General features: G+C 39.5%; 1 protein-coding gene and 1 pseudogene across 3 annotated transcripts in view; one reads left to right on the top strand and one right to left on the bottom strand.

Annotated features, from left to right (window-relative positions):
- Window positions 1-27,166, bottom strand: part of ITPR2 (inositol 1,4,5-trisphosphate receptor type 2) — a 456,496-nt gene that overhangs the window by 216,666 nt on the left and 212,664 nt on the right. For all 3 annotated transcript variants that reach the window (XM_037033923.1, XM_037033924.1, XM_037033925.1), the window contains 2 exons: window positions 17,055-17,183; window positions 15,731-15,851 (listed from right to left, as the gene is read on the bottom strand). In XM_037033923.1, coding sequence (XP_036889818.1) covers window positions 15,731-15,851; window positions 17,055-17,183 — 250 coding nt within the window. The remainder of the gene's footprint in view (window positions 1-15,730; window positions 15,852-17,054; window positions 17,184-27,166) is intronic.
- On the top strand, window positions 666-1,194 carry LOC118978443 (ATP synthase F(0) complex subunit C2, mitochondrial-like; annotated as a pseudogene).

The raw sequence follows: 27,166 nt of genomic DNA, 5'->3' as shown, positions 1-27,166 counted from the left end.
TACAAAAGCTTTTCATCTAAAATTATTTCCATTTTAGGACCAATTATTAATGTGGTCTCATTAAACATTCAAGAACTTATTTGATTTCTGTATGATTAATGTTTGAATTATACTTTGTACAGCATCATTATAGAAAAAACCTGTACAACAACCATGCAAATTTGTAGCTTCCCAGGTGCCAAGGAAAAGAAGAAAGCAGAAAGAAAACACATAAGAAAATCCTGCCAGCCCATTCATTAATACAGTGTGTACTTGTCTGTGTATACACATGCACATACACACAGAATTTTAAGTGCTAAAATACCCAAAAGAAATAAATTTTTGAAGTTACAAATCATAAAAATTCTGCTTCAGAAAATGGCGCACAATACATGTCCTACTTCCCCAAAATCAACTGAAATTTCTATTTTATCACATTTATATGACAGTATAAAAAATGAAAATGCTTGCCATGAGGAAACAGAAATATTGAAGCACTTTTGCAAGCAGAGTGATGTTCGATTTAGTCCATCAGAGAAGCAAGAGAAGAGATTCAAGGTAGAACAGGTCTTCCTAGGCAAAGAGCCAACCGCCACCAAGGGTGCTGACAGGTTGGGGGGGTCATCTGGGGAAGTACCATTTACACAGCCTGAGTACCATTTACACAGCCTCTCCGTCTGGGTCAGCCCTGTCATTTATATGAGAACGTTAGTAGAGAAACAGACCAATTTCTGTCTTCTCCACACTGGGAGCAGCTCTCCTGCCTCAGCTCCTCATCCCCTGAAAAAGTGTGCCCACGCCAAGTTTGTCTCCAGCCCCCTTGTTCAGGAGCACCTCTCAGCGGATGAACCGGCCACTGTCTGCGGTCGTGCTGAAATGACCGGAGATGCTCACACATGACAGCTTCAGCAGCTTGGCAGCCCCACATCCCCTGCCCCCACCTATTTCTAGCTGCAGCTTTCAGACCAGTGCCATTTCCAAGGATATCTAACCAGCAGCCAAGGCCACTGGGGCTGGGGCTGCCACAGTCAGGGTGGCTGACTCTGGGGCTGGAATCGGGACTGTTTGAGAGCCTCATTGTTCATTAGTCCCAGAACCCTTCTCCGAAGCTCTTCCCCTGTGCCATTCTGGGCTTTGCCCTCTCAGAGGCCAGGGGGCCCTCTCAGGGGGCTCTTTTGCCTGATGGTAGCCTTTCCCATCCTCTTCATCATGTGAAGGAGCCATTGCCTCCTCCCATGGTTCTTCTTCTTGCAACTTGTCTGCTCTGTCTGTGCTTCTTCCTATTCCTCCTGGGCAGCCTGGCTCAGGGCTTGACAAAGGGAAGACAAATAAATGCTGTATTCATAGAGAGGAAGGAAGGAAGGGAGGGAGGGAGGGAGGGAGGGAGAGAAACACATCTTCAAACTGCAGTACAGACTTATGCAGTCACTACAGACCTTTCTAACTGCAGACATACCACCAAGACTCACAGGGAAAACCAAGGGCATCGAAAAGAACTGGCCCCAGTAAAAACAGACTCGATTCAGGGAAGAACACAGTACTAATTACTGTCCTCAAAGAATTTGAGGTATACTGCATCCAAAAATTTAGTAAATCAGAATAAAGAAAGAAATCTTGGGAATTAAATTATGATTGCCAAAATAAACACTCCAGAAACTGGCTGAAAAAGAAAAAGCTGGGAATCAAGACCAAGGTGATAGCCTTGAAAAGGCAGGGAATCCTCTAGAACACAAAACATAAAGACCCAAAAGGGAGAATAAAACTGAGAGAATATGAAATAAAGAGAGCAAATCCAGGAAGTAAACTATCTGACAAATACAAGTTTTAGAAAGAAATATCAGAGACAATATAAGGAAAGAAATGATTAAGCAAATAATAAAAGACACTTTTCTCAGGCTGAAGAAAGATGTTAAGTCACCAGGCTGAAAGGGCCAACTGTATGTTAAGCAGGATTAAATAGGCATATTGGCCATATTCCAGTAAAAATTTACAATGCTGTTATGGGTTGAATTGTGGCCCCCCCAAATAAACAAATACACGCACACACACACAAACACACACACACATGTTGATATTCCATTCACTGGCATCTATGAATGTGACCTTATATGGAAACAAGGTCTTTGCAGATGTAATCCAGTTGAGTCAAGGTCACACAAAACTAGGGTGGATCCCTAATCCAAGAGAACTGCTGGCTACACAAAGAGAGAGAAACAGACGCACATGAAAACACCAGGTGAAGATGGTGGTAAAGGCTGGATTCGTGCAGCCACAAGCCACGAAACGCCAACAAACACCAGAAACTAAGAGAAAGGCACAAACTCATCCCTAGAGTCTTTGGGAAGAGCCTGATGTTGCCGACACCTTGATCTCCAGACATCTACCCTCCGGAATGGTTGTTTCAATTCATCTGGTTATGGTATTTGTTACGACAGCCCCACAATACTGATATAAGTGCCAACGGTGGAGAGAAAACTTCAAAAATGCCCCAAGAAGAAACAGGAGTCCCAAAGAAAGTCAGACTGGTGCCAGACTTCCCATCATCAGTATTGAATGTGAGAAGTCAGTAGAATAATGGCTTTGAAGACCAGATGGACAAAGATTTTGAACCTAGGAGTTTATGCCCAGCTAAACTAAAAATCAAATGTGATACCTGAGTAAAAATCTTTCAGAACATACATGCAAGGCTCAGAAACTTCTCTCTAAAACCCTATGAAAATCTCTCCCTCCAAAAAACAAGAAAGGCATCCAGGCAAATGTCAATGTAAATACCAGAAATCACATCAACTGGCTGTAAACATGAAGAAGAGAATAAAACTAGAAACAAATGGAAGATCTATTAGATACTAATGATTGGAAAGTTCTCCAGTGGGACAAGTTTCAATATCACAGCACTATATTTCTGTCTCTAATATTTATACTGTGAAAGATATTTACACATCATAACATTATAAAGCTCTAAAATATATTTTAAAACTTTATCAACCTGTAAGATATTTAATTATATTTTAGGATAGAATGCAAATGTCACAATTATAACAACAAAAATAATATATCCAGCAATAATTAGAACATGGGGTGGAGAAGAAGGGGTAAAAATGAGGGCAGTATCTTAATTTCCTTATTTTTCATAGCATCAGGCCTATAGACATTATTTAAAGCTGCTAAGTCAAGAGACACATACATAAGGATATTATTTCAAGTTATAATGATAGTCTGTGGAAGACTTTTTTTTTAATGAATGAAAATAGGAAGGAAAGAATGAGGGGAGAGAAGGAGACTGAATAAACCTGGCTTGTTTCGTAAAAAGAAAGGAAAGCAACAACAGCAGAAGTATTGAAGGTGAAAGATACTTAAAAACTTCTTTGAAAATAAACAATTTTAGCTACCCATACAAAAAGTTACCAATTTAAACAAGAGCTCGGGCTGAAGTTTTATGACAATAACACCTCTAAGACAACCGTAAACGATGGACTGCACCATTGCCTAAGTTTCCCTAGTGAAATGTTTTCCTCGTATTCACTATACATCTGCCTTTCCCAAAGCAAACAATGCGTCCTTTATCCCCACTGCTCACAGCACAGCATCTGCACTCCTGTCCCATCCGAAGGACAGACACTGCCAAGCTGCACATATTTTTATTAATACTTAATCCTGCACCATGATCACATCTTGGCAAGACTCTCATTCTTTTCTAGCTGCTTCGTACATAAGCGGGTTTGCTCTAAACATTTACAAGTCAGAGGACAACACTGCTTATATGCTATTTTCTTTGTGACAGAAATTATAAACCTTCATATTGCTCAAAACATAGTACAGCCAGTTTTCACTACCATTTAAACAAACAAGGGAGGGGGACTGTGATTTATCTCCCCTTTAGGAACCAGGGACTTTAGATACAACCATGCATCAAATAAGCGTTGTTGCTATGAATATAGCCTGCACTAAGAAGTATTCCATGAATATTTTCCTAGCGACACCAGTGGAAATGGAGCCCAATGGCAGCTCCTCCACTATTCTTAGCTCTGCAGCTCCCCCACCCCGCTAGTGAGGTCAGAAAAACCTCACCCACCTTCCAGACTCCCAGATGCCTGTGTGAGTGGCAGCCACCATGGCCAGCACCAGGACAAACCAGGCTGAGGAGGCTCTCATATTCCAAACCTTGGTGAAAGAATTTATTTTTCTCAAAACTGTACCACTTTACTTGGTATTTTCTAGTCTTCTGTCTTAGCACAAGTTGCACAATATATGGGTAACATAGACTGTTGTCTCATGCCCAAAGCTAAACTCCAGCCAAGGGCTAAATCACAATTTCCAGGAAATAAAAGAAAGTGAACTGTTCAGTTGGGGAAAAGAGACTTTGAGTTAAAAGTGAGTCAGCTGCGTAGATACTAAATAAAAAATGTTCACGCAAATGTTAAAATATTAATACCTTTAAAGACATGGCCTGAAATAGATTCTCTGCACTGTCAAAATATTATAAATACCAATTTGAAAGCAAAGTTGACAATGTGAATAGGGCTTTCCATATATTGTTTTAAAATTAAAGCAGAAAAAAAACCTGTGACTAGGAAAAGAAAAGAATTAATTCATGATCTCACAAGGGCACTAATAACTAGAACGACATTTTTCAAATGCAACCAAAGAATGATGGAAATTTAGCTTACTTTTATTCACCTAGAAAAATTCTGTTATAAATAGTGTACTGAAAAGTGAACTAGGATGTACGCTTGGAATTATGGGTTATTCCCTGTCCCTTCTTCCTCTCAATAAAAAAGAACTAATGAATTTACCACAACTAGTCATTCTTTTGGCATGTAGCATTAATTCCAACTGTGTGCTTTAGTGGTCATGTTCAAGTTCAAAACGCTTAAAAAAGAAATGCTATGACTGTGCTGCTGAGTTAGAGTGCAACTGAGACACTGTCTTGCAGAGAGTAAGAACATGGAGTCCTTAAAAACTAATAGGAGAGAGCATGGGTTGTTATTAACACATTTATCTTTTGTAGAACTTTGCCTAGAGAGAGCTAGTTCTCCGAAATGAGCCATCTTTATTCACAGGTACTATGATCGTTAGGCACACCTACTAATTAGCCTTATAAATTCTGAAAAATTCTCTGGATACGACAAGTCTTTGCAGTCATTTTAAGATGTAATCAAAATCTATTTCTAATGATTATTCATAAAATATTGTGTATAATGTAAAAAAAATTTTTAATTAGACAAAACTACTGATGGCATCTGCCAGACCAGAACGTCTGAGAACACACGCACTGCGGTGGTAGTACCCTGGGAAAAACTGCTTGCAGAGATCAACTGACAGGTAGGAGGGAAGGCAACAGGAAGTGTGAGCATTAATTAGAATCTCAGTTGGCTGTCAAGCCGGGCTCTACGGGCCTTCAAGAATGGTAGGTGCACAAGGAAGGTGTCACGGGGTAGGCAGAGAATGGCACCTTTTCTGCACCTTGTCAAAATATCCAGGATAAATCTGTACTGAAGTGCTAGTGTTTTTAAGTATGACGAACATTAAAGATATGAAATGCATCTTTCCTGTTTGGCACTGAAACTACCCTGAATTAATCCCCAAACTGAATATAGACTGTAACTGCATGGGTTATGCACCAACAAGTACTGGCACACCTGGCTAGTCATCTGGAAGAAATTCGGCTGATTATATGCCCTCTACCTAACAACTCAATATGTTCCAGACACCCCCAAATTGTAAGCAGCCACATCAAAAACACAAAGAGAGAGACAGAAAACCTGCAAGCGTGAAAATTCTCAATGGGAATTTGAAAAACATCTCAGACTGATCAAGGACATTCTGAAGATAAAAGAGACTCTAAAAGGCCTAAAAGAAAATAAGTTTCTGCCTAAATAAATCAATAAAAACTCATATGACAAATGAAAAAGGAAAAAGTTACTTATAAGCCAATAGCTCATTGAATTAATAAATAAATAGCGATACAAATTATTTAAAAAAAGAAAACCTCCCCTGGCTGGCGTAGCTCAGTGGATTGAGCGCGGGCCTGCGAACCAGACGATCGCGGTTCGATTCCCAGTCAGGGCACATGCCTGGGTTGCAAACCGGTTCCTTGCAGGCTAACTACCAGCAGGGGACGCACAAAAGGCAACCATACATTGATGTTTCTCTCCCTCTCTCCTTCCCCTCTAAAGATATATAAATAAATAAAATCTTTAAAAAAAAAAAAGAAAACCTCTAGAAAAAGTAAGTAAATCACAAGAAGTGACAGTTTGCTGTAAAGGAACTAGCAATGACTTAGTCACATAGAAAGGTTTTCTTCTCTTTCACAAAAAGAGATACGCACACTAAAACTATGGTGATATGTTTCACTTTTAAGATTGGCAAAAACCTAAGGCTTTGAGAACATTATCAAGGAGAAAGCTACTCCCCTGGATGGCTTGTGGCGTGTAAATTGAACAATCTACAGAAGACAGCATCTGTCAAAATGAAAACACACAGAAATTCTACTCCGAGGTAGTTACCTGATTCTGCCTCATGTGCAACATGATTGGAAGTAATATAAATATCCAGCAATGGCGATAAATAAATTAGAATACAGACACACAATAGAATANTACAAATTACTTAAAAAAAGAAAACCTCTAGAAAAAGTAAGTAAATCACAAGAAGTAACAGTTTGCTGTAAAGGAACTAGCAATGACTTAGTCACATAGAAAGGTTTTCTTCTCTTTCACAAAAAGAGATACGCACACTAAAATTATGGTGATATGTTTCACTTTTAAGATTGGCAAAAACCTAAGGCTTTGAGAACATTATCAAGGAGAAAGCTACTCCCCTGGATGGCTTGTGGCGTGTAAATTGAACAATCTACAGAAGACAGCATCTGTCAAAATGAAAACACACAGAAATTCTACTCCGAGGTAGTTACCTGATTCTGCCTCATGTGCAACATGATTGGAAGTAATATAAATATCCAGCAATGGCGATAAATAAATTAGAATACAGACACACAATAGAATATAGCCAATGACAGAAGAATATTCATTCATTTATCTATAGTCATCCATTTATTTTATTCATATAGTAAATATTCACTGAGTACTGAGACAGACTTTAGAACTTGACAATAGATGAGGTACTTAGTTTCATTGCTTTGTGATTTCTATACATGTCACATCTACCCTGAAAGTACTAGAAAATCACTCAGGGCAGGAAATATGGTTTGACAGACCAAGTTCCCCAACAACTAGAATAATGTCTCTCAGTTAATGAAGGATCATTGTAAATCAGTTGACTTAATAAATATGTGGAAAACTATAAGATTTTGTGCTATCTTGTAACTTATTCAGATTTAATTTCTTAAAGTAGCAATAGAGTTTTTTAAATCATAATTACAGGAATATATTACGTCAGGCTCTTCTTACAGTCAACAATAACACCCTAGGTGCATGGAAATAGATATGTTTGTTTTAACGGAGACTGAATTTCTCAACTCAAAGGGTTAAAATTTTATACATGTTCAAATTGGGGAGGAATAATTGGCTTAAAGATTAATGGTGATAATTCAAATCATCTGTAAAACATATTTTACAGAATTTCTATTTAGAAAAAAGATAATTTGCCAGCAAAGTACCCACTATTAATCCCCCAAATCATTTTAAGATTATGACACAGGTGGGACAGGATTCTTTTTTTAAGTGAAATAATATGGAGCTCATTCTTGGGTGCTTTTTCTCAAAGTCCTTCTTTTTAAAACGTGTTTTATTTTTACTTTTTATTTTATAGAGAGTGGAAGGGAAGGAGGAGAGGGAGAGAAACATCGATATGAGAGAGAAACATTGATATGAGAGAGAAACACCCACTAGTTGCCTTCTGCAGGTGCCCTGAACCAGGACAGAGCACAGAGCCTGCAACCCAGACATGTTCCATGCCCAGAATTGAACCCGTGACCTTTCAGTTTGTGGGATGTCACCCAACCAACTGAGCCACACCGGCCAGGGCTTTCTCAAAGTACTTCTGACATGTACTGTTGTATTTTATATACATGAGTAAGGAGCAATGACTGACCAAGGGCACTAACATTTATCCATACTTTTGATATTTTCAAGGTATAAGACATGCAATGTTTGTTCAAACTGGTGATAGCAGAGCATCACAAAGGTCTGCTAACACGTCAGTCTAGGAGGGGTGTCCATCCTGGCCCTGTCCCCACCTGCCTGTGTGACCCTGAGTAGGTTGCCTAACCTCACTAACCTGGGTGCCCATCTGTGAAATGGGGCTAACACTTAACGTCTCCATCGCAGGACACACCACTGATAAACTCCCCCACTCTCAGCAAGGTAAGGGCTGATTTAGTAAGTGCCTTTGCTGTGTTTCACTACCTTTTGTATCCAATGTACAAATTTTAAAAAGAACTGAGTATTTCTGCTAATAGATGAGTTGAATTAATATACTTGGAAACACTTTAAAGTGTTATGTAAATGTAACTGTAATAGACATTTGCATTTATAGAAGCATGTTTAAGCAATTGGTAAATGCACTGAAAACTTGCTTAATAACATGATACTATTCTCTTGACTTTGTTATATTTTTATTGAATATGTATACTTTGTTTTCTGTAATATTATAAATTATTACACATTTGAATTATGTTAATTTTTACTGCTTCTTTGTATTCTTAAAGAGTTGCTGAAATGCAAAAGTGATTTTGCACCTGAATTCTAAAACTTCAGACAGATCCTTACCCAGGGAGCCAAGTTACCATAGTTCTAGTTTCTATGTTGGGGCTTCCTAAGATAGTACTTCTAGGGTAATATGATATAGTGTGAACTTGGTACTGAAAAACCTGGATATCAAACCCAACTCAACTACTTACTAATTGGATAACTTATTAAACCTCTCCAAACATAAATTTCACTATCTCCAATAAAACTAGCGCATGGATTATTGTCAGTCAACAAACATTCATTAAAATGCTAGTCAGCACTGGACACTTTCGGGCCTTAACAATCAGTGCATAAAGCAAAGTTCCTGTTTTCATAGTTTACATTTTAATGTGAGAGGCAGAAAACAAAGAAGTAAAAATAAGTCAACAAAGAATCAAGCAAACAAGATGCTTTCAAATAATGAGAAGTGGTGAGAAGAAAGTAAGATAGGAAGACAGGATAGGGGCAGACGAAGCGGGGACACTACGTGGGGTATGCAGCAATTCTTCGCTGAGCACTTCACTTCTGAGCATGTGATGATCTGGGAGAAGAGGATTCGAATACAGGGAACAGCAGATGCAAATGCCCTAAGATGAGACGATGCCTTTTGTAGATAAGAAAATAGAAATAAGACCAGCATGGATGGAGCAGAGTTTGGGGGATGGGTGAGAAAGTAGGAGAAGATAAAGCTGGGATGATGAAGGGCTTTCTGAGCCATGGTAAGGAATTCAAATCCTAAATGCAATGGAGAGTTTTAAGCAGGTGAGCGGTATGGCCTGAATTACAAATTAAGACGCCTCTCCCTGCTGTGTAGCGAAGACAGGAGTGGCGGTCGGGATTCCAGTCAGGTGGCCCGTCTGTAACTCACGTGCGATAAGCACGGTGGGTTTGTACAAGTGCGTCACACAAGACAAAGAAAATGTGTATTGAGGAAGCAGAACCCACAGAATCTGCTCTTTGGCTTAATGAAAGTGAGAAAAAGGGAAGAATAAAAGGTGACCCTTAGGTTTTTAGAAGAGAATTAATTGTAAAATAGTTATTTTTTACAGCGAGACAAAAATCTGCCTCCTGCAGCTCTCACATATTAGTTAAAACCTACTCCTAGGAAGCTGTTAAAGTCCATTCCTACCTTCAAATACCGGAAGATAACCATTACGTTCCCTTCAGATATCTTTTGTCTAAGTATTTCAAGTGTTTTTAATCACTACTCAAATGAGATAGAGCCCTTCACTACCACGATGCTCACTTTGGGATGCCTTCAATTTTGGTTACATGTTTTTCCGTGGTCAGCATTCACCAACCAAAAAGACCCAGTCTAACCATCGCAAAGCAGAATTTGCTTTTCGCCTCCTTCATCCTAGACAACAGCTTCCCATTAATTTTTTGCATTTTTAATAGTTTACTTTTTACTGTATTTTTTTCCATTACCATTTATTCCTCTCATACCTCCTTCTACCTCCACCCACTCCCATCTCCCCTGCAATCACCAAACTGTTGTGTATTAATTCTGACAGGCACTTCATAGTTCTTGTCATTCAAAATCTAATAGAGGAGATAAGAAACGGACTTCTGATGACATGAGCTAGAATAAACTGAAGACCATAAGAAAAGTGTAAGTGGTAGAATGGTGGTCAAGCAGCTAACGGAGTCAAGAATGGCTTTTACGGTGGAATGTGAGTAATGGGAAAGATGCTGAGAGACAGCAGTGGTGGAAACTGGAAAAAGAAAGCGTTCTGGTGTGAGCAAAGCATGGGACATAATGGCTCGGGCAGCTGTCACAAAGGTAGGGTTGTGTTGTGGAAGCCACCAATGCTGCAATGGGGAATCCATCCTTACTCTGTTAGGCAAAGGGATGCCGCTGAAGGCTGGGTCTCTGTTGTTGGAACAGGTAGAATTTCACTTCTAGAAGGATGCTCTGGTAGCAGATTTGTTTAAGTGAGGAATGAGAGGAGGAGAGAGCACTGAATTGTTACACGGGTCCAGGAAGGAAGTCGACGGGGTCAAACAAGGCCCTTATGTCGAGGGAGGAAGGAGAGGCCTGGATGCAGAGGAACAGTAGGAACGGAATTCCCAGAGCTTCGAAACTGTTCACACAGATAGTGAAAACACTGGAGAAGAGGAGTAAACCATGCCTTCTCACAAAGATGAAAGTGAGATTTTACACCAAAATATCGCTCTTCAAAACCTCTCTGATTATAGATTTAGAGATTTTAAAATAATTTTTATACAATACTTCCCATCATATGTCTTCATAGCATACAAAAGGTAACTAAAATTGCCCGTTAAATCATATGGTTTTTGGTCGGTAGAAGAAATGGTAGACAAAGAAATGTTTTAGCTTAGAAATAAAGATATCTTTAGACGAACGTAGTTTCAGCAACCATTTTAAATCCCCAAAGCCCAGCTACCCTACTATGCAAGAAGTGACGGGACCACACAAGGGAAGCCGCTGAGGTCAGGACCCCACTGGGGCTGCAAAGGCCTTTGGGTCTCAGTGTCCAGCCGTTGTGAGCAGCATGCATCGTGCTCTATGTAGGGCCCACTGGCGTCTCCCCCCATTGCACTGGCTAAATACTGAGAGAAGAAGAGGAGGAAAACAAGGAAGAGGAGGAGACGGAAAAAAGGAAGAAGGGAAGAGGGGAGACTTCCTTAAAATGGAAAAATAGAAATACACTCGGCAGCTGAGGTAATGTGTTCCTGTGAAAAAAAATAACATCATCATATTTCTTTGGTTTTCCTTTGAATTGTGTCTTTTCATGGTCGCTCTATTTCCCAGCTGATTTGATGCAAATAAAAATTTTAGTAATGTTTTATTATCATTTGAAAAGTATACTATTAAAAGCTCAGAAGTTATGTAAAAGCATGAACAACAGGAGCAGATTCATCTATAATTCCCCCACTCAGAGAAAACAAATGTTAATATTTTATTTATAGCCTTCTGGGCATTTTGCTATATATATCCTTTTAAACTAAAAAACTAGGTTCTCTTCTATGTCCTTCTTTATTTTTGACACATATTATGGCCTCTTCCTTGATTTCTTCCCATCCTTTTTTGAACCACTCAGTCCTGAAACTTTAAGAAGCAGCCAAGTTCAGTGTCCACACTGGGCAAGAAGTACACCAGGAGATGCGGTGGCCCAGGGTGTGGGAGCTCAAAACAGAGCGAAGGAGCCTGTGTGGACGCCTGCCGGGAGCGGAGAATCGGAACGTGAGTGGGGTGTGGACGGCGCCCACACTGAAGGAGAGCCTGGCAGACTATCAAAGGTGATGAGGATATTCCCGTGACCCAGTGACCCTGCACAGAGTCAGACGCCAAGGTGAAGACAGTGGCTTTCGGAGCAGCAGGCACCTGGACTCAGGCTGCGGGAGCCACCCTGGGAGGGGATGAGAGGCCAACCTGCCACCAGACGAATCTTTGGGGGGTGTGGCCCCACAGGGGGCGCCTCAGCCCAAGGGGGCGGTGAGGAGAGCAGGGCCTGTGTGAGGGAGGGGTCTGGGTTTGGAAGCACCAAAGTTATCCTTTAAGGAGAACTAGCAGGCTCGTGTGTCACTGGCCAACAAGTGGCCTCCCAGGGCAACGCTATGAAAGGGCGATGTCCACAACGCCCTCTCCAAAATAGCCCTGCTTAGCTCTCACACTTACACCTATGGCTTCTCTTATGGAGTCAGCCCATCTGGTATTTGGCCTTCCTCTTTTCCTGCTAACTTCCGCTTTTCCCAGTGCTACTGCCTTTTCCAAAGAACCCCGCCTTCTCACGATGTCTCCAAAGTAGGGGCAGCTTTGTCATTTTTGCCTCCAGCAATGTCCAGCATTCATACAAATTGAATTTTTCTTTTTTTTTAAAATATATTTTATTGATTATACCATTACAGTTGTTCTATTCCCCCCCTTCAATCCCCTCCCCCACACCCTCCCTCCCCCACCATTCTCCCCCCCTTAGTTTATAACCACGTGTCTCAAGGTCTTTGGATTCTATATTTCCCCCACTATTCTCGCCCTCCCCCCTATCTATTTTCTGCCTACCATCTATGCTATTTTCTGTGCCTTCTCCCCTCTTCTCCCCCTCCCACCCCCCTGTTTCTAACCCTCCATGTGTTCTTCATTTCTATGGTTCCACTCCTGATCTAGCTGTCTTCTTGGTTTGCTTTTGTTTTAGGTGTGGTTGTTAATAACTGTGTGTTTGCTGTCCTTTCACTGTTCATCTTTTTCATCTTCTTTTTCTTATATAAGTCCCTTTAGCATTTCATATAATAAGGGCTTGGTGATGATGAACTCCTTGAACTTGACCTTATCTGAGAAGCACTTTATCTGTCCTTCCATTCTAAATGAAAGTTTTGCTGGATAAAGCAATCTTGGCTGTAGGTCTTTGGATTTCATGACTTGGAATACTTCTTTCCAGCCCCTTCTTGCCTGTAAGGTCTCTTTTGAGAAATCCGCTGACAGTCTGATGGGTACTCCTTTGTAGGTGACTGTCCCCTTATCCCTTGCTGCTTCTAGGATTCTCTCCTTCATTTTGGTCTTGGCTAATGTAATTATGATGTGCCTTGGTGTGTTCCTTCTTGGGTCCAACTTCTTTGGCACTCTCTGAGCTTCCTGGATTTCCTGGAAGTCTATTTCCTTTGCCAGACTGGGGAAGTTCTCCTTTATTATTTGTTCAAATACGTTTTCCACTCGTGGCTGTTTCTTTCCCCCTTCTGGTACCCCTATAATTCGGATGTTGGAACGTTTAAAGATGTCCTGGAGGTTCCTAAGCCTCTCCTCATTTTTTTGAATTCTCATTTCTTCATTCCTTTCTGGTGGGATGTTTTGTTCTTCCTTCTGGTCCATTCCATTGATTTGAGTCCCAGTTTCCTTTCCATCACTATTGGTTTCCTGTGCATCTCCCTTCATTTCAATTAGTTTAGCCTTCATATGTTCCTCTAATTTGTGACTTTGTTCCTCTAATTTGTGACTATAATCTACCAGTTCTGTGAGCATCCTGATAAATAGTGTCCTGAATTGTGCTTCTGAGAGGCTGGCAATTTCTCGGTCGCTTAGAGTTATTGGCTCTGGGACTTTGAGTTCTTCTTGTGCCATCTTTCGGGTTGTTCGTGCCTGTTCCATAGCAGGATCAGAGCCCTAAAGTGTTCACTAGAACAGGGCAACTAAGTCGCTGGGTTGTGACGTTGTAGGTGGGGGCGGGGTCAAAGAGGGACAATGGCTCTCACTGGTCTTGCAGGGCAACTAAGTCTCTGGGTTGTGACCCTGTATGTGGGGGCGGGGTCAAAGAGGGACTCTGGCGTCCTGTCCGCCGCCTGCCGCCACGGCCCTCACTGGTGCCACAGTTGCTGCCGTTACCGGGCCCACGTGTTTCGTCCCACTGCACGCGAGTGTGCCACCGCCGTCAGCCCTCGCCCCCTGGGGCCTGCATGGTCTGTCTCACTGTGCGCGAATATGCGCCCGCTGTCTGCCCCGCACCCCAACTGGTTCTCGTCTGCCTGCGCGCCTGGGTCGGGGGCCCTGTCCTGCCAGACCCTGCTCGCTGCTGGCTCCGCCCCTCTTACCGTCCCCGTTGAACGGTTAGATGTAGTCGGACTTCCGTATAATTCAATTTTCTGTCCTTTGGTTGTGTCTTTGTTTCTCCAAACCTTTGTTGTATTCAAACTTGGTTGTGGGAGAAGGCACAGTGTTTCCACCTATGCCTCCATCTTGGCGGAAGTCACAAATTGAATTTTTCAATCCAGGAATAGTATATATCTCCATTTATTAAAATCTTTCCCATCCTCCAACATAGCATTATAATATATTCTCTCACATTTCTCAAGTTTTCCCTTATTTAATATTTTTATTGTTGTTGTGAATGATATCTTTTTTACAACGTATTGTTTCTTTTTAGTATACCAAAAAAATCTATCAAGTTTAATACTTATTTATAATTAAACACCTAGATAAACCCTATTAGTCACTTAGTTCTAATAATATTCCATTGATCTTCTTGGGTTATAATTGCTTTTTAATTTACTCTAATTAAAATTGAGCAGTCATCAAATTTTGTCAATGGCACTTAGGTATGGGGGAAAACTTTAAAAAAATGTAAAATGGTCATTAATTAGTTGAGTCATTTATTCACTTATCAAACATTTACTGAGCACATACAACCCTAGCCAAGTTACGTTATCTAGATCATTGCTTCTGCATCTGCAAAATGTAAATAATCAATAAAGCTATCGAAGGATTAAGTAAGAGAATGAATGCAAATTGCTCAGCATTGCATAGGGTGAGTGCTGAGTAGCCGTCAGCAGTCCTGACACGCACTGTAAGCTGCCCTTCCCCAGGTCTGCAGAACCCCCCTTGCAGAGGGAATGGTCAAGGTCCTCGGGTTTTTAAGTCCAGCCAAGTCTGTAAGCCTTCCCCCTCCTCCCCTCTGCCATCCATAGGGTGGCCCTAATTAACAAGGAAGAGAAGAGAAGAGAAGAGAAGAGAAGAGAAGAGAAGAGAAGAGAAGAGAAGAGAAGAGAAGAGAAGAGAAGAGAAGAGAAGAGAAGAGAAATTTATGAGAAATTCTTTCCAGAATTTACTAACCTTTGCCATTTGTCATTTCTGAGGCCTTCTACATATAATAGGCACTCAATAAATACAGATGGACTTCAAACAAAATTAGAAAACTAAAAAACCCTCAAACAGTCCCACTACCATATGAAGGAATTAATAAGCCAGGCTACTTAATAGATAATTCAAGAATAAAATCTGAGATAATTAAACTAAACCCATTCATATAAAATCTCACTGAGCTAGCTTACAGTACCATATGCATATTAAATTTAAATTTAGAAACAGAACAATTAAACAAAAACTAAATAAATTTAAAAATATTTTAAAAGAAATGTAATAATTATATTCTCCTCCCAAAAGTTACGCAATACTCAGAATCATTTGCTGATCACTGCTGCTCAGCTTTGCAGAATCTATACCTGCTTTCTTATTACGACGGAACCTGAAAAGCTGCCTGTCTTCCCTATTAGCCAAAAGCCTGATTCTTTAACAAAGTGTAAAGTAAATAAAATAGGACACTCTAACTTACCCACTTCAGCCAAAGTTCTGATACAGGACTCCACCGAGGCTTTCTGTGCCGGGTTTGGCCAGGTACAATTGTAAATTCTGAAGGCAGATTGCAGCAGCTGAATAAAAACTGGCTGATGTGTCTGTAAAGAGAGAGAAGGCAGGCAAACAGGCCACTAAACCATTAACACACCTGATACTATGTCTATGCATTATCCAAAAGGCTTTTCAAAACAAAACACACACCGTCTTTCAGTTTCAGAGCTATTTAATGCATATTCATTCAAAAAATATTTATTACATACTCATTGCATGACAAGCACATGCTAGACACTATACAAAATCAATTATCTGCATTTTAGCTATGTTCTTAATCAGAAATAATATGGTATTTCTCGAAGTCAATGAATTCAAGTCATTTAAGTATGTATTTAATACTTACTCTGGTAAGTATATATTTAATAAATACTCTGGTTTATTTGGCAGTATAAGAGAGAGAAGGTGTTCTAGATTTATTTGTTTGACTGACTGTATGTTTTGGTTTCACACAATGTGTAAGCAGAGGAGACAACAATTTTGAAATGCTTCCATCAAACCGTTTTAAAGTTTTTCCTAAAGAAAGTATAACTGAAATGATATTTTTATAAAACCAATACCCAAACATTGTAAAATATTTGGAAACCATAGTAATGAAAATCACCAATTATCCTACTATGTAGAGATAATCAGTATCACAATTTTGAAGATACTTTACTGAGTTTCTCCACATACACATGTATATAAACTTGAACGACGCTATAAGGCAATTCTGCAGCCTGTTTTACTTACTCTTATTCATGATAATTTTCCTAATCATCAATATTTCTTTTGAAACAATTTTTAAAAAGCCACACTACAGATACACTATAATTTATTTAGCTATTCCCCTGTTTGTGGTAGATGCCAATTTTTATGTTCATAAAGACTTGAATGAAAATCTTACTATACAAAATCCTGCTAATTGTTTCAGGATAAATTACTGAAGTGAAATCACTGTGTCAAAAATGCCTCCCCATTTAGAGAATGACATAATTTATTTCACCACTTGGCAAACAGTCCATAAACAATATGAAAGTTCCCATTAGGTGTAGAGAGAGAGCAAGAATAAATTAACTTGAAGATGGGGCCTTTTTATCTGAAATGAAGTTTGGTGAACTCAGACAGGATAATAGCAAATTAATCAGACAGAACAGTGAACTTCAGAAGTGTAGGAAATGACTTCCCGGCCAGACTGAAGTTTTCCCCACTCAAATGGGCAAATCAGTTCGGTGTGGAGGAATGCCCTTGCACGTGTGTGCTGAGGTTACCTGGAGGCTGGTGCTGTTGTCTGAGAACGGGGAATTAAAGAAGCCGCTCACTATGCTCATTATGGACTCGGTCACACACTTCTCCAGGAAGGTGTCTGCGTGCTTCCTGTCGGTGGTCGTGTTGCACACCTGGGGGTAGAAACGAAATGACACATTGTATCACATCATTGAATTGTAACTGGGACCTTCCAAAAATTGTCCTGAAATGGTTGTTCATAAATGGTGGTTTATAACTACACATTTTCACTTACAGTACCAAGCCAAACAGAAAGCTCAAAGAGGATAAAATCCCTTCCAAAACTTTTGACTTTTTAATGCACAGATTGATGTGGGAAGCATGGGTGTGTGAGCTTGTGGGCGTGCTTCTCAGGGTTGAGAAAGCAAGAAGAGACAATGGCAGAGCCGGGGATGAATCAGAGAACACAGACTCTGCTCTTCACATGTGATTAAATTTTGCTGAACAAACTGTAAACTTCCAAGTATGTTGGGGCAGACAAATTCCTAAAGCTAAGTTACATGATGAAAAACAAATGGAAAAAAGCCACGGGTGATGAAAAGACAAGAAACAGAGATAAAAAGAGGAGGAAAGGGAGGAGAGGATACAATGTGGAAAAACTAGGGCTGAGTAAGAAAGTAAGTATTCAGAAAACCATGCTGGGTAAATATCATGGTGGCCATATGTTCCAGATGTTTCAGTAAGTTGACTAAGCAAAAGAATACATATAACGTAGTGCAATATTGCTTTAAAAGCTTTTCCGCAAATACATGCACAAAAGAGAAATACTCCTTTCTCAGACCACGTTTCCCAGTGTTTTCATGTGAGAACAAACAGTATTTGCCGGAGGGAGGCAGAAACAGCACAGGGCTTGTTTTGCTTCCAAGTTACTTCCCATTGGAGCAGCTCACTTTTTCCTCACCTATTAAATGACATCTACCTGACAAGGCTCTATTTCAAGTAATCCCATAGAGTTATTGCAGGAAAAATGCAATTAAAGGAAATAAGTTATGTCGAGTTACATAATCTCTTCATTATCGTTCCAGCATATAACATAGTGAGTGACATAACAAGATGTTCAATAAACGTTGTAAAATGAATGAACCAATTAATTTAAAAAATGGAAGCATAAGAAAGTACTATTATTTTTGTTTTAGGTTAACTTGGCATTAGGCTGTATTTGTGGAACATCTAACCAAGGACTAAAATTTAACATGGCCCCAGAACTAATATAAAATTGATTTTCCCATGATGGATATGAAGTAGGATTTACTGCATTTAGTATCTTTCCAGCACTGGCTTCTATAGGAAAATTTTCTGATCTGTGACATAAAGATACATTAAAGTGGAATAGGTAGCAGACCAGTTCTATAACCCGCCCAAATACCCTTCCTCCTCGCCCAGAAGCACCTCACAGAACTGTGCGGGGCTCTCCAGAGCCATTGTAGTCTCCTACGGCATCATCTACAAAGGCACACTATTTCAAGTGCCAACAAGGTTTGTTTTAGTCAGTGGATAAATAAATGTAGTTTATTTCTAGATAAACCCTTCCCTCAAAATACTGGGTAGTAAAAAGCCTAGGTTTAAAATTTTTTTTCTTAAATAAAGTAGGCAAAATGTCACACAAATGAAACTAATTATTGTGCAGACAGGATGTTCTGTTGATGAGCTGGCAAAGTATTGAGTAACAAAATAAGACACATAATTTGTAAATTATTACATGTGTAGTACACCAAATTTATTTCTGTCTTCATTTCAGCACAACCACTAAATACATAACTACAATCAAGTTTTTTTTTCTGATTTATGTCCTGTTGTAATAAATAATTTTAAAGTATACATAATTTGAATATATCTTCATCACAATGTGAATAGTGTAACTGTAGGAGACTGTGTTCTGCGTGGTGTGGGCCCCACTCAGAGATGCACAGGACCCACGCCCACAGATAGGTTCTTCCGTGGGGAATCAGGCCTGCAATGTGCCTAGGCTGCATTGAGTCTTGCTTTTGCTAAAAACTCCCTCACCTGGATTTGTGGCAAACATTTACTGCAAAGAAACTTCCTAAAATCCATGCTAAACCTTCCAAGGACAAGTGTAACAGGTTCAACCACTTTTGCCCTTTTCATTTGCCAATATCCCTCTTCTGTGATTAGTGGCATTGGCTCTTTTGTTTTCTGTAAAAGGTAACCACCTAAAGCAACCTGTGCATAGTAAATGAGGACCATCATGTAATGTGCTGAGAAACCCAACAAAGGCTGGTCATGGCAAGGTCACGGCAAGGGCTGTGGCTTTCGCACCCCTCGAGAGAAAAGCCATGCTGTCCCTTTTCCTGCACAGGCCTCAGTAGTTCGTGTAAACTTCTCATGACTCATCCACAATGTGGCGGTGGACCCCACAAGCCAGGGTCTGCATAAGTAATTATTTTCAAAGTGTGTATAATTTGAATATATTATCATAAAAATATAAATTAAGTCAAGTGTAAAAAACGCTTTTTAAAGTCGGGGTAAAATCTTAGCATTCAAACACTATTTTTCATTTAGATCATTTCTGTTCATTTAATATAAAGAAGAAAAAACCCACTTAAAAAAAGGATATTCTATATATTTTTGTTCTAGTTTTTTTATTGAAGCCCTTCTATCATCCCTACACACATCTTGACTCCCAGTTAACTCTTTAAGCTATCCAGAATTTGCTGCAGTAGGTAACCCGACCTCTACAATCTGATTAATTTTGTCCCATACTGATACCCAGCTATCCTCTGAACATTTACTGAATAATGATTTCTTGCCTCATTCTTAGGCTACTTAAGACTTGCCTTATAGTATGTCACTAGTCACTATTTAAATCTTTACCCATATCTCTGCTACGTGCCACATCTCACTATTTGTAAACATTTTAATCCAACTCTATAAGAATGAAATGATTCTCAATTTGTAAATTGTTTTATAAGTTGAACACCAAATCCACCACCACTGCCTTTCCCCGCAAAACAATAAATCCACATTTAAAAATATTTGTCCCTTTCAATTTCCAGGTGAATTTTGCTATATGTTTATCAAATGCCATGGAGTTTCACTTAGGGACATAAATTATTATGTTACAAGTAAATGTTGGATTAGAAATTATGCCAGTGAACCAAGTAAAGTCAAGTTCCTACTCTATTAGAGAACTTACTCTAATCAAGAGAAATATCCAATAGGACGCTGACTGGTGTAGCTCAGTGGATTGAGCGTGGGCCTGCAAACCACACCACTGCGGTTCAATTCCCAGTCAGGGCACATGCCTCGGTTGCAGGCCAGTTGCCAGCAGGGGACTCATGAGAGGCAACCACACATTGATATTTCTCTCCTTCTCTCTTTCCCTTCCCCTCTAAAGATAATTAATTAATTAATTAATTAATNTTTCCAGGTGAATTTTGCTATATGTTTATCAAATGCCATGGAGTTTCACTTAGGGACATAAATTATTATGTTACAAGTAAATGTTGGATTAGAAATTATGCCAGTGAACCAAGTAAAGTCAAGTTCCTACTCTATTAGAGAACTTACTCTAATCAAGAGAAATATCCAATAGGACGCTGGCTGGTGTAGCTCAGTGGATTGAGCGTGGGCCTGCAAACCACACCACTGCGGTTCGATTCCCAGTCAGGGCACATGCCTGGGTTGCAGGCCAGCTGCCAGCAGGGGACTCATGAGAGGCAACCATACATTGATATTTCTCTCCTTCTCTCTTTCCCTTCCCCTCTAAAGATAATTAATTAATTAATTAATTAATTAATCATAAAGGAGAAATATACAATAGACAAATTTATAAATGTATAAATAAGTGGTAAAATGAGGCAAATAATAGACTCTAGAGAAACATAAAGAAGGGCAAGCAGTATAGGGCATGGTGTGGTGGAAAAGGTGTAGTCAAAGACTACTGTTTCATTTAGGTTGCTTGGGGAAGGTCTCTGTATAAGGCAACATTTAAACCTAGAATTGAAGGAAGTAAGGAAACAGCCATGGAGGTTTCTAGAGCAGCAAGTAAAATTTAGTCCCCAACAATAGAATGTAAGTCCCTGGACACCAAGAACTAGTCTGACTTGCTCACCATTGCATGTAATGAGCACATTGGCACACAGTAGGAATTTAAAATCATTTATTGGAAAAACAAATATTAAGTGAAATTTCTAGGCACAATTATGCCTAACATTTTTTCCCATGCATATAGGATGCCCCGTCTCTTCTCTAAAAATAACTGCCACTCTGCCAAAGATGACAGATTGAATTAAATAAATTAGCATATGCTAGAGGAGCACATTCCAACAGGACTGTCTACCATGATGGAAATCTTCTAATCTGTGATGTCCAGGAGAGTACCCACTAGACACATGTGTTCTCTGAGCATTCAAATGTGGCTGGCGCTACTGAGTAACTGGAATTTTTATTTTATTTAATTTTACCCAATTAAAATATAATTTTTTTTCACATTTTTTTATTGTTGCTCAAGTTCAGTTGTCTCCATTTTCCCCTACCACTCCCCCCCACCCCAGCCATCTCCACTTCCCACCCTTGATACTGTCCCCCTTTGGTTTTGTCCATGTGTCCTTTATACATATTCCTGAAAATCCTTCCCCCTCTTTTCCTCATTATCCCCAAACTTCTCACCTCAGGTAACTGTCAGGTTGTTCTTAATATCAATGTTTATGGTTATATTTTGTTTGCTTGCTTGATTTGTTGATTAAGTTCCACTTATAGATGAGATCATATGATATTTGTCTCTCACCGCCTGTCTTATTTCACTTAGCATAATGCTTTCAAGTTCTATCCATGCTATCACAAAGGGTAGGAGCACCTTTTTTTATTTCTGCTGCAGAGTATTCCATTGTATAAATGTACCATGTTTTTTAATCCATTCATTTACTGATGGGCATTTAGACTGTTTCCAGCACTTGGCTATTGTAAATTGTGCTGCTGTGACCACTGGAGTGCATAGGTTCTTTTGGATTGGTGTTTCAAGGCTCTTAGGATATAATCCCAGCACTGAGATTGCCAGGTCAAAAGGCAGTTCCATTTTTAGTTTTCTGAGGAAATTCCATACTGTTTTCCACAACAGCTACACCAGTCTGAATTCACACCAACGATGCATTAGGGTTCCCTTTTATCCACATCATCTCCAACACTTGTTGTTTGTTGATTTGTTTATGACGGCCATTCTCACCAGTGTGAAGTGGTATGTCATTGTGGTTTTAATTTCCATCTCTCTGATGGCTAGTGATGCTGAGCATCCTTTTATATGTCTCTGGGCCCTCAGTATGCCCTTTTTGGAGAAGTGTCTATTCAGGTCCTTTGCCCATTTTTTAACTGGTTTGTCTTCCTGGAGTGGAGTCATGTGAGTTCTTTACATATTTTGGAGCTCAAACCCTTGTCTCAAAGGTATCATTGGCAAATATGTTTTCCCATACAGTTGGTTCCCTTTTCACTTTAATGCTGTTTTCTTTAGCCATGCAGAAGCTGTTTCTTTTGATGAGATCCCATTTGTTTATTCTTTGCCTTATGTCCTTTGCTCTAGGAGACATATCAGTGAAAATATTGCCCTGTGGAATATCTGAGATTTTCCTGCCTATGTTCTCCTCTAGGACTTTTATGGTGTCACAACTTATATTTTAGTCTTTTATCCACCTTGAATTTACTTTTGTGTATAATGTAAGTTGGTGATCAAGTTTCATTTTTTTTGCATGTAGCTGTCAAAATCTCTCAACACCATTTGTTGAAGAGGCTATTTTTACTCCATTTTTTGCTTCTTCCCCCCTTTTCAAATATTAATTGACTGTAGAGACTTGGGTTTATTTCTGAGCTCTCTATTCTGTTTTTCTGATCTGTGTCTGTTCTTATGCCAGTACCAGGCTGTTTTGATTACAGTGGCCTTATAATATAGTTTAATATCAGGTATTGTGATCCCTCCTGCTTTGTTCTTCTTTCTCAAAATTGCTGCAGCTATTCTGGGTAATTTATGGTTCCAAATAAATTTCTGAAATGTTTGTTTTATCTCTGTGAAATATGCCATTGGTACTTTAATAGGCATTGCATTGAATCTATAAATTGCTTTAGGTAGTACGGACATTTCAATGATGTTAATTCTTCCAATCCAGGAACATGTTACTTGTTTCCATTTGTTTGTGTCTTCCTTAATTTCTTTCTTCAGTGTTGTGTAGTTTTCTGAATACAGGTCTTTTCCCTCCTTAGTTAGGTTTATTCCTAAATATTTTATTTTTCTTATTGCTATCACAAATAGAATTTTTTCCTGATTTCTTTCTGATATTTCATTGTTGGTATACAAAAATGCCTTTGATTTCTGAATATCTACTTTGTATCCTGATGTTTTGCTGAATTTACTTATTAGGTCAAGTAGTTTTTTGGTGAAGTCTGTAGGGTTTTCTATGTACACTGTCATGTCATTTGCAAAAAAGGAGTTCCACTTTCTTCTTTCCAATTTTGATGCCTTTTACTTCTTTTTCTCATCTGATTGCTGTGACTAGGTCTTTGAATAGTATGGTAAATAGAAGTGGTTGGATATGTGTGACTAGACGTCAGGGGAAGGGTCCAAGCTTCAATCAGCCTGTTATTGTGGTTGGGAGAGTGGATGCAATCAGCAAGCAAATGGTTGTAGAGACAGAAGGGAGCAAGTCTAAGATTTGAGCCTGGCACATTCCAATGTTTAAAGCTAGAAAAACTCGTAGGAAACAGCAAACAGAGGAGTGACCAATGAAGTAGGAGGACTAATATCCTGTGGGCCAACTGAAAAAGTGTTTTCAAAAAGGAACTCATCAACTATGATAATTACTGCCAGTGTTGTGAAGGGCAGAAAGTATGGTTCAAGACAGGGACCAAACAATCATCAGTCAAGAAGAGCCAAACAGCATTCACCGCATGTGGGAACCATTGTTATAATTCAACATGAAGGTTGAATAGAAAACTAGAATTACACCTGAGGAAAAGGTGCTACCTCAAGAATAAGCTTTACAGAATATTTTGTGCCCTCTACTTCCCTGCATTGCTAGCTAATAAGACCATATAAAAAGAACCCTTTAAAGTGAGACTTTTCAATGGCTCATTCCACTTAAGAAAGTCAAGAAAATTACAGAAGCAAACCATCAGTCAAAGAGAACCTATTCAATCCTAACAAATTAAAGACCTTGGAAAGTGTGTCTCAAAGTACATATAAATTTTGTCTTTAATCCTACTTCCTATGACCTGGTAAGCTAAGTAAAGAGAAAGAAGGGCTCAAGTGATGTCTCTGAAAATAAAAGACTCTGATGTATCTTGTTGAGCAGTGATTCATGGGACAATGATATGACCCTGTGTTACGTGTGCCTCTTAAGTCATCCCTTGGTCTAATTTCATTCTGCCCATACATCACTTATAGTACTGTTGGCCATTATAGAATCTGGAAATTGATAGCAAAATTGGAAACATCTTCAAAAGAAAAAATACAGTCTGAGGCTCACATTAACCACAGTCCACCTCCCTCCATGTGCTTCCTCATCATGATTCAAATCCCCTGACCCCGCAAAAACAATCAGTTATAAAGGCAAAGAAAAGCACTCCTGCCCTATAAACACCAATTTTATCTGCATTGGAACACAGATCAAAGTGGGCCGTAGTTAAGTGCTCGGAAGGCAATGGAACAGCTTTTCATGGGCCTAATGGCCCTGCTGCCTGCCTAACTCTGGACTACTTACAGCACTCGGATGCAGCCTCTGTCAGCAAATCAGAATGGATTTAGGATGAGACGCAACCTATCAGCAGTCTATTAAAAAGTCTTTCAAAAGATTTTTTTATATGGGTCTTAACAAGTTAAAAGAAAAGAGGGTGCAAACAGGAAAATGAAAGATACTAATTAAAGTGTCTTAATAGAGAGCTTTATCCCAGAGCAAGCAAGCAAAACAAACAAACAAACAAACAAACAAAAACCCTCCTGGTCATGCTGGCTCCAGAGAAACAAAAGAAAGGTACAAGGTGGTACGGGTGTTACTACCTATTAGTATTTAATGTGCCTGCTAAATAAGATTATTCACCAAATTTCTACAAAAATCATACTGTGCCTCATGCTGGCAGATCTTGCCTGAAGCACTGGGTTCCATCCCAAATGACATATTTAAAAAAATACCAATTAGAGAGAGCCCAAAAGTATACTGAAAACCATAATGAGCCCAGGAACCATATCAGAAGAGGAACCACTGGGAGACATGGAGAGAATGATAGGACTCTCGGAACCTGTCCGAGAAGCTGTTATGGGAAAAGTACTGGATTAGACGGCAGCAGACTTTCCCCTTACAGCTGAGCAAGCCACCTCAGGCTAGTAAATAATCTCTCCACAACTCAGGTGCAGTCTGAGGTCAACCTAAATGACCTTAAGTTCCTTTAAATTGTACAATTTTATCATTTCAAAGTCGATCATTAGTGAGAATAGGCTGATAAGAGGAGACACCTACGCTTCGCTGAAATGAATCATTCCAAGTTGCTGCAAAAGAATAGGTAAAAATTATACTACGTAAAAAATTCATCTCAATAGAAGAGGTTTTAACAATTAAAATTGTACAGTAGTAAAACCAATTGTCACAAAAATAGTGAGATAATTGTTAATGGAAATATATACAGGCACGCGCTAAAAACTATGACTGCCAGTCTCTTCCTATGAGATCCTATGATACTTTAGGTACAATTTACCAAATACCTTGCCTAGGAGTTACCTTTAGCATTACTCCCTGATGGAAATCAGTTGTTCCAGGATTTCATACCTTTGTTGTAACGTGTGAATTTAGTCCATCTCTATGTTAAGTCACCATTGTGCTTTTCCAGCTCCATGGATCTGGTTTCGGGCTCTTGTCTATGTTGGATGGGCTCCCTTTTAGTTATCCTCAACATTATTATTTGGTATAAGTCTTGGGGAAGCTTTTAGAAATTGCTTTAAAGGCTATTATAACCTTATATTACCAGTGGTGTTATAATGATATGGATGAAATGGGTGATATTACCCACTCTCTTACCAAGAAGTGTCAAGCAGGGTTTATGCAGTAAGTCATTGAATCCTCCCAGTAACCCTATAAGGAATCTGTTATTACTGCACTCTTTACAAATAAGGAAACTTAGACTCAGAGGAGTAAGTGCCTTGCCCGAGGTAACTGAGATAGTAAGAGGCAAAATCTGGACTTAAACTCTGGCCTGGCTAATGCCTCTAAAAATTAGCCTACTCTTAACTACTCTTAACTACCATGCTCAACTGTAATAGTTTGCAAAGTACTGTCCCTGGACTAGCAGCTTCAGCATCAGTTGGGAACTTGCTAAAAACACAAAGTCTCACAACCACTGAATCAGAAACTCTGGGGGTGGAGCCCAGCAATCGTGATTTCACAAATCCTCCAGACAATTCCGACTAGAGAACTACTAGAGTCTGAGAACCACTGCTCTACTGAACTAAAAATGTGCCCAGAAGGCCACAGGTTACTTATTTAACCACACTCTTTTTTTTTTTTTAAGAATTTATTTATTTATCTTTAGAGACAAAGGGAAGGAGAGGAGAGAAATATCAATATATGGTTGCCTCCCGTGAGTCCCCTGCTGGGAACTGGCCTGCAACCCAGGCCTGTGCCCTGACTGGGAATTGAACCTCAGTTGTGTGGTTCCAAGGCCCGTGCTCAATCCACTGAGCTACACCAGCCAGGGCCACACTCTTTATATTTGAATTTGAAAGTGTGTGGTAGCTCCTCAGTCTTTCTTCAAGGGGAGAAAGACGAAGCAGATACAGAGAAGCCAGGTTTCCTGCTTCTTCCCTGAAATAAAAAGGCTGGCTCCTTGCCATTCTTGGTAAGGAGATAAGAGAGCTCCTGCTTTAAAACATGAATAAGAGGGAAACAAGACTGAAACAAAAATGCTTTTTGCAGTACAGCTATGCTGTCATAGTTAGACAGAATGAGTGAATAGACTCCAAAGATCCTGAAGTTCCCCCCCGAGTCTTTATACAATAAATATTAATCATCTACTTAAAACAGTGGAAATAAAACTCCTTACATATGTACTTTTTAAGAAAAAGAATATGTACATCTTAGCCTTATGAACACATCAACTGAGAGAG

The sequence above is a fragment of the Sturnira hondurensis genome, unplaced genomic scaffold (genome assembly GCF_014824575.4).
Source record: "Sturnira hondurensis isolate 20B ecotype Veracruz unplaced genomic scaffold, ASM1482457v3 Scaffold0021795, whole genome shotgun sequence".
Taxonomy (NCBI): Eukaryota; Metazoa; Chordata; class Mammalia; order Chiroptera; family Phyllostomidae; genus Sturnira; species Sturnira hondurensis.
Note: the sequence above shows the minus strand (reverse complement) of the source record. Positions and strands in the feature narration are given on the sequence as shown.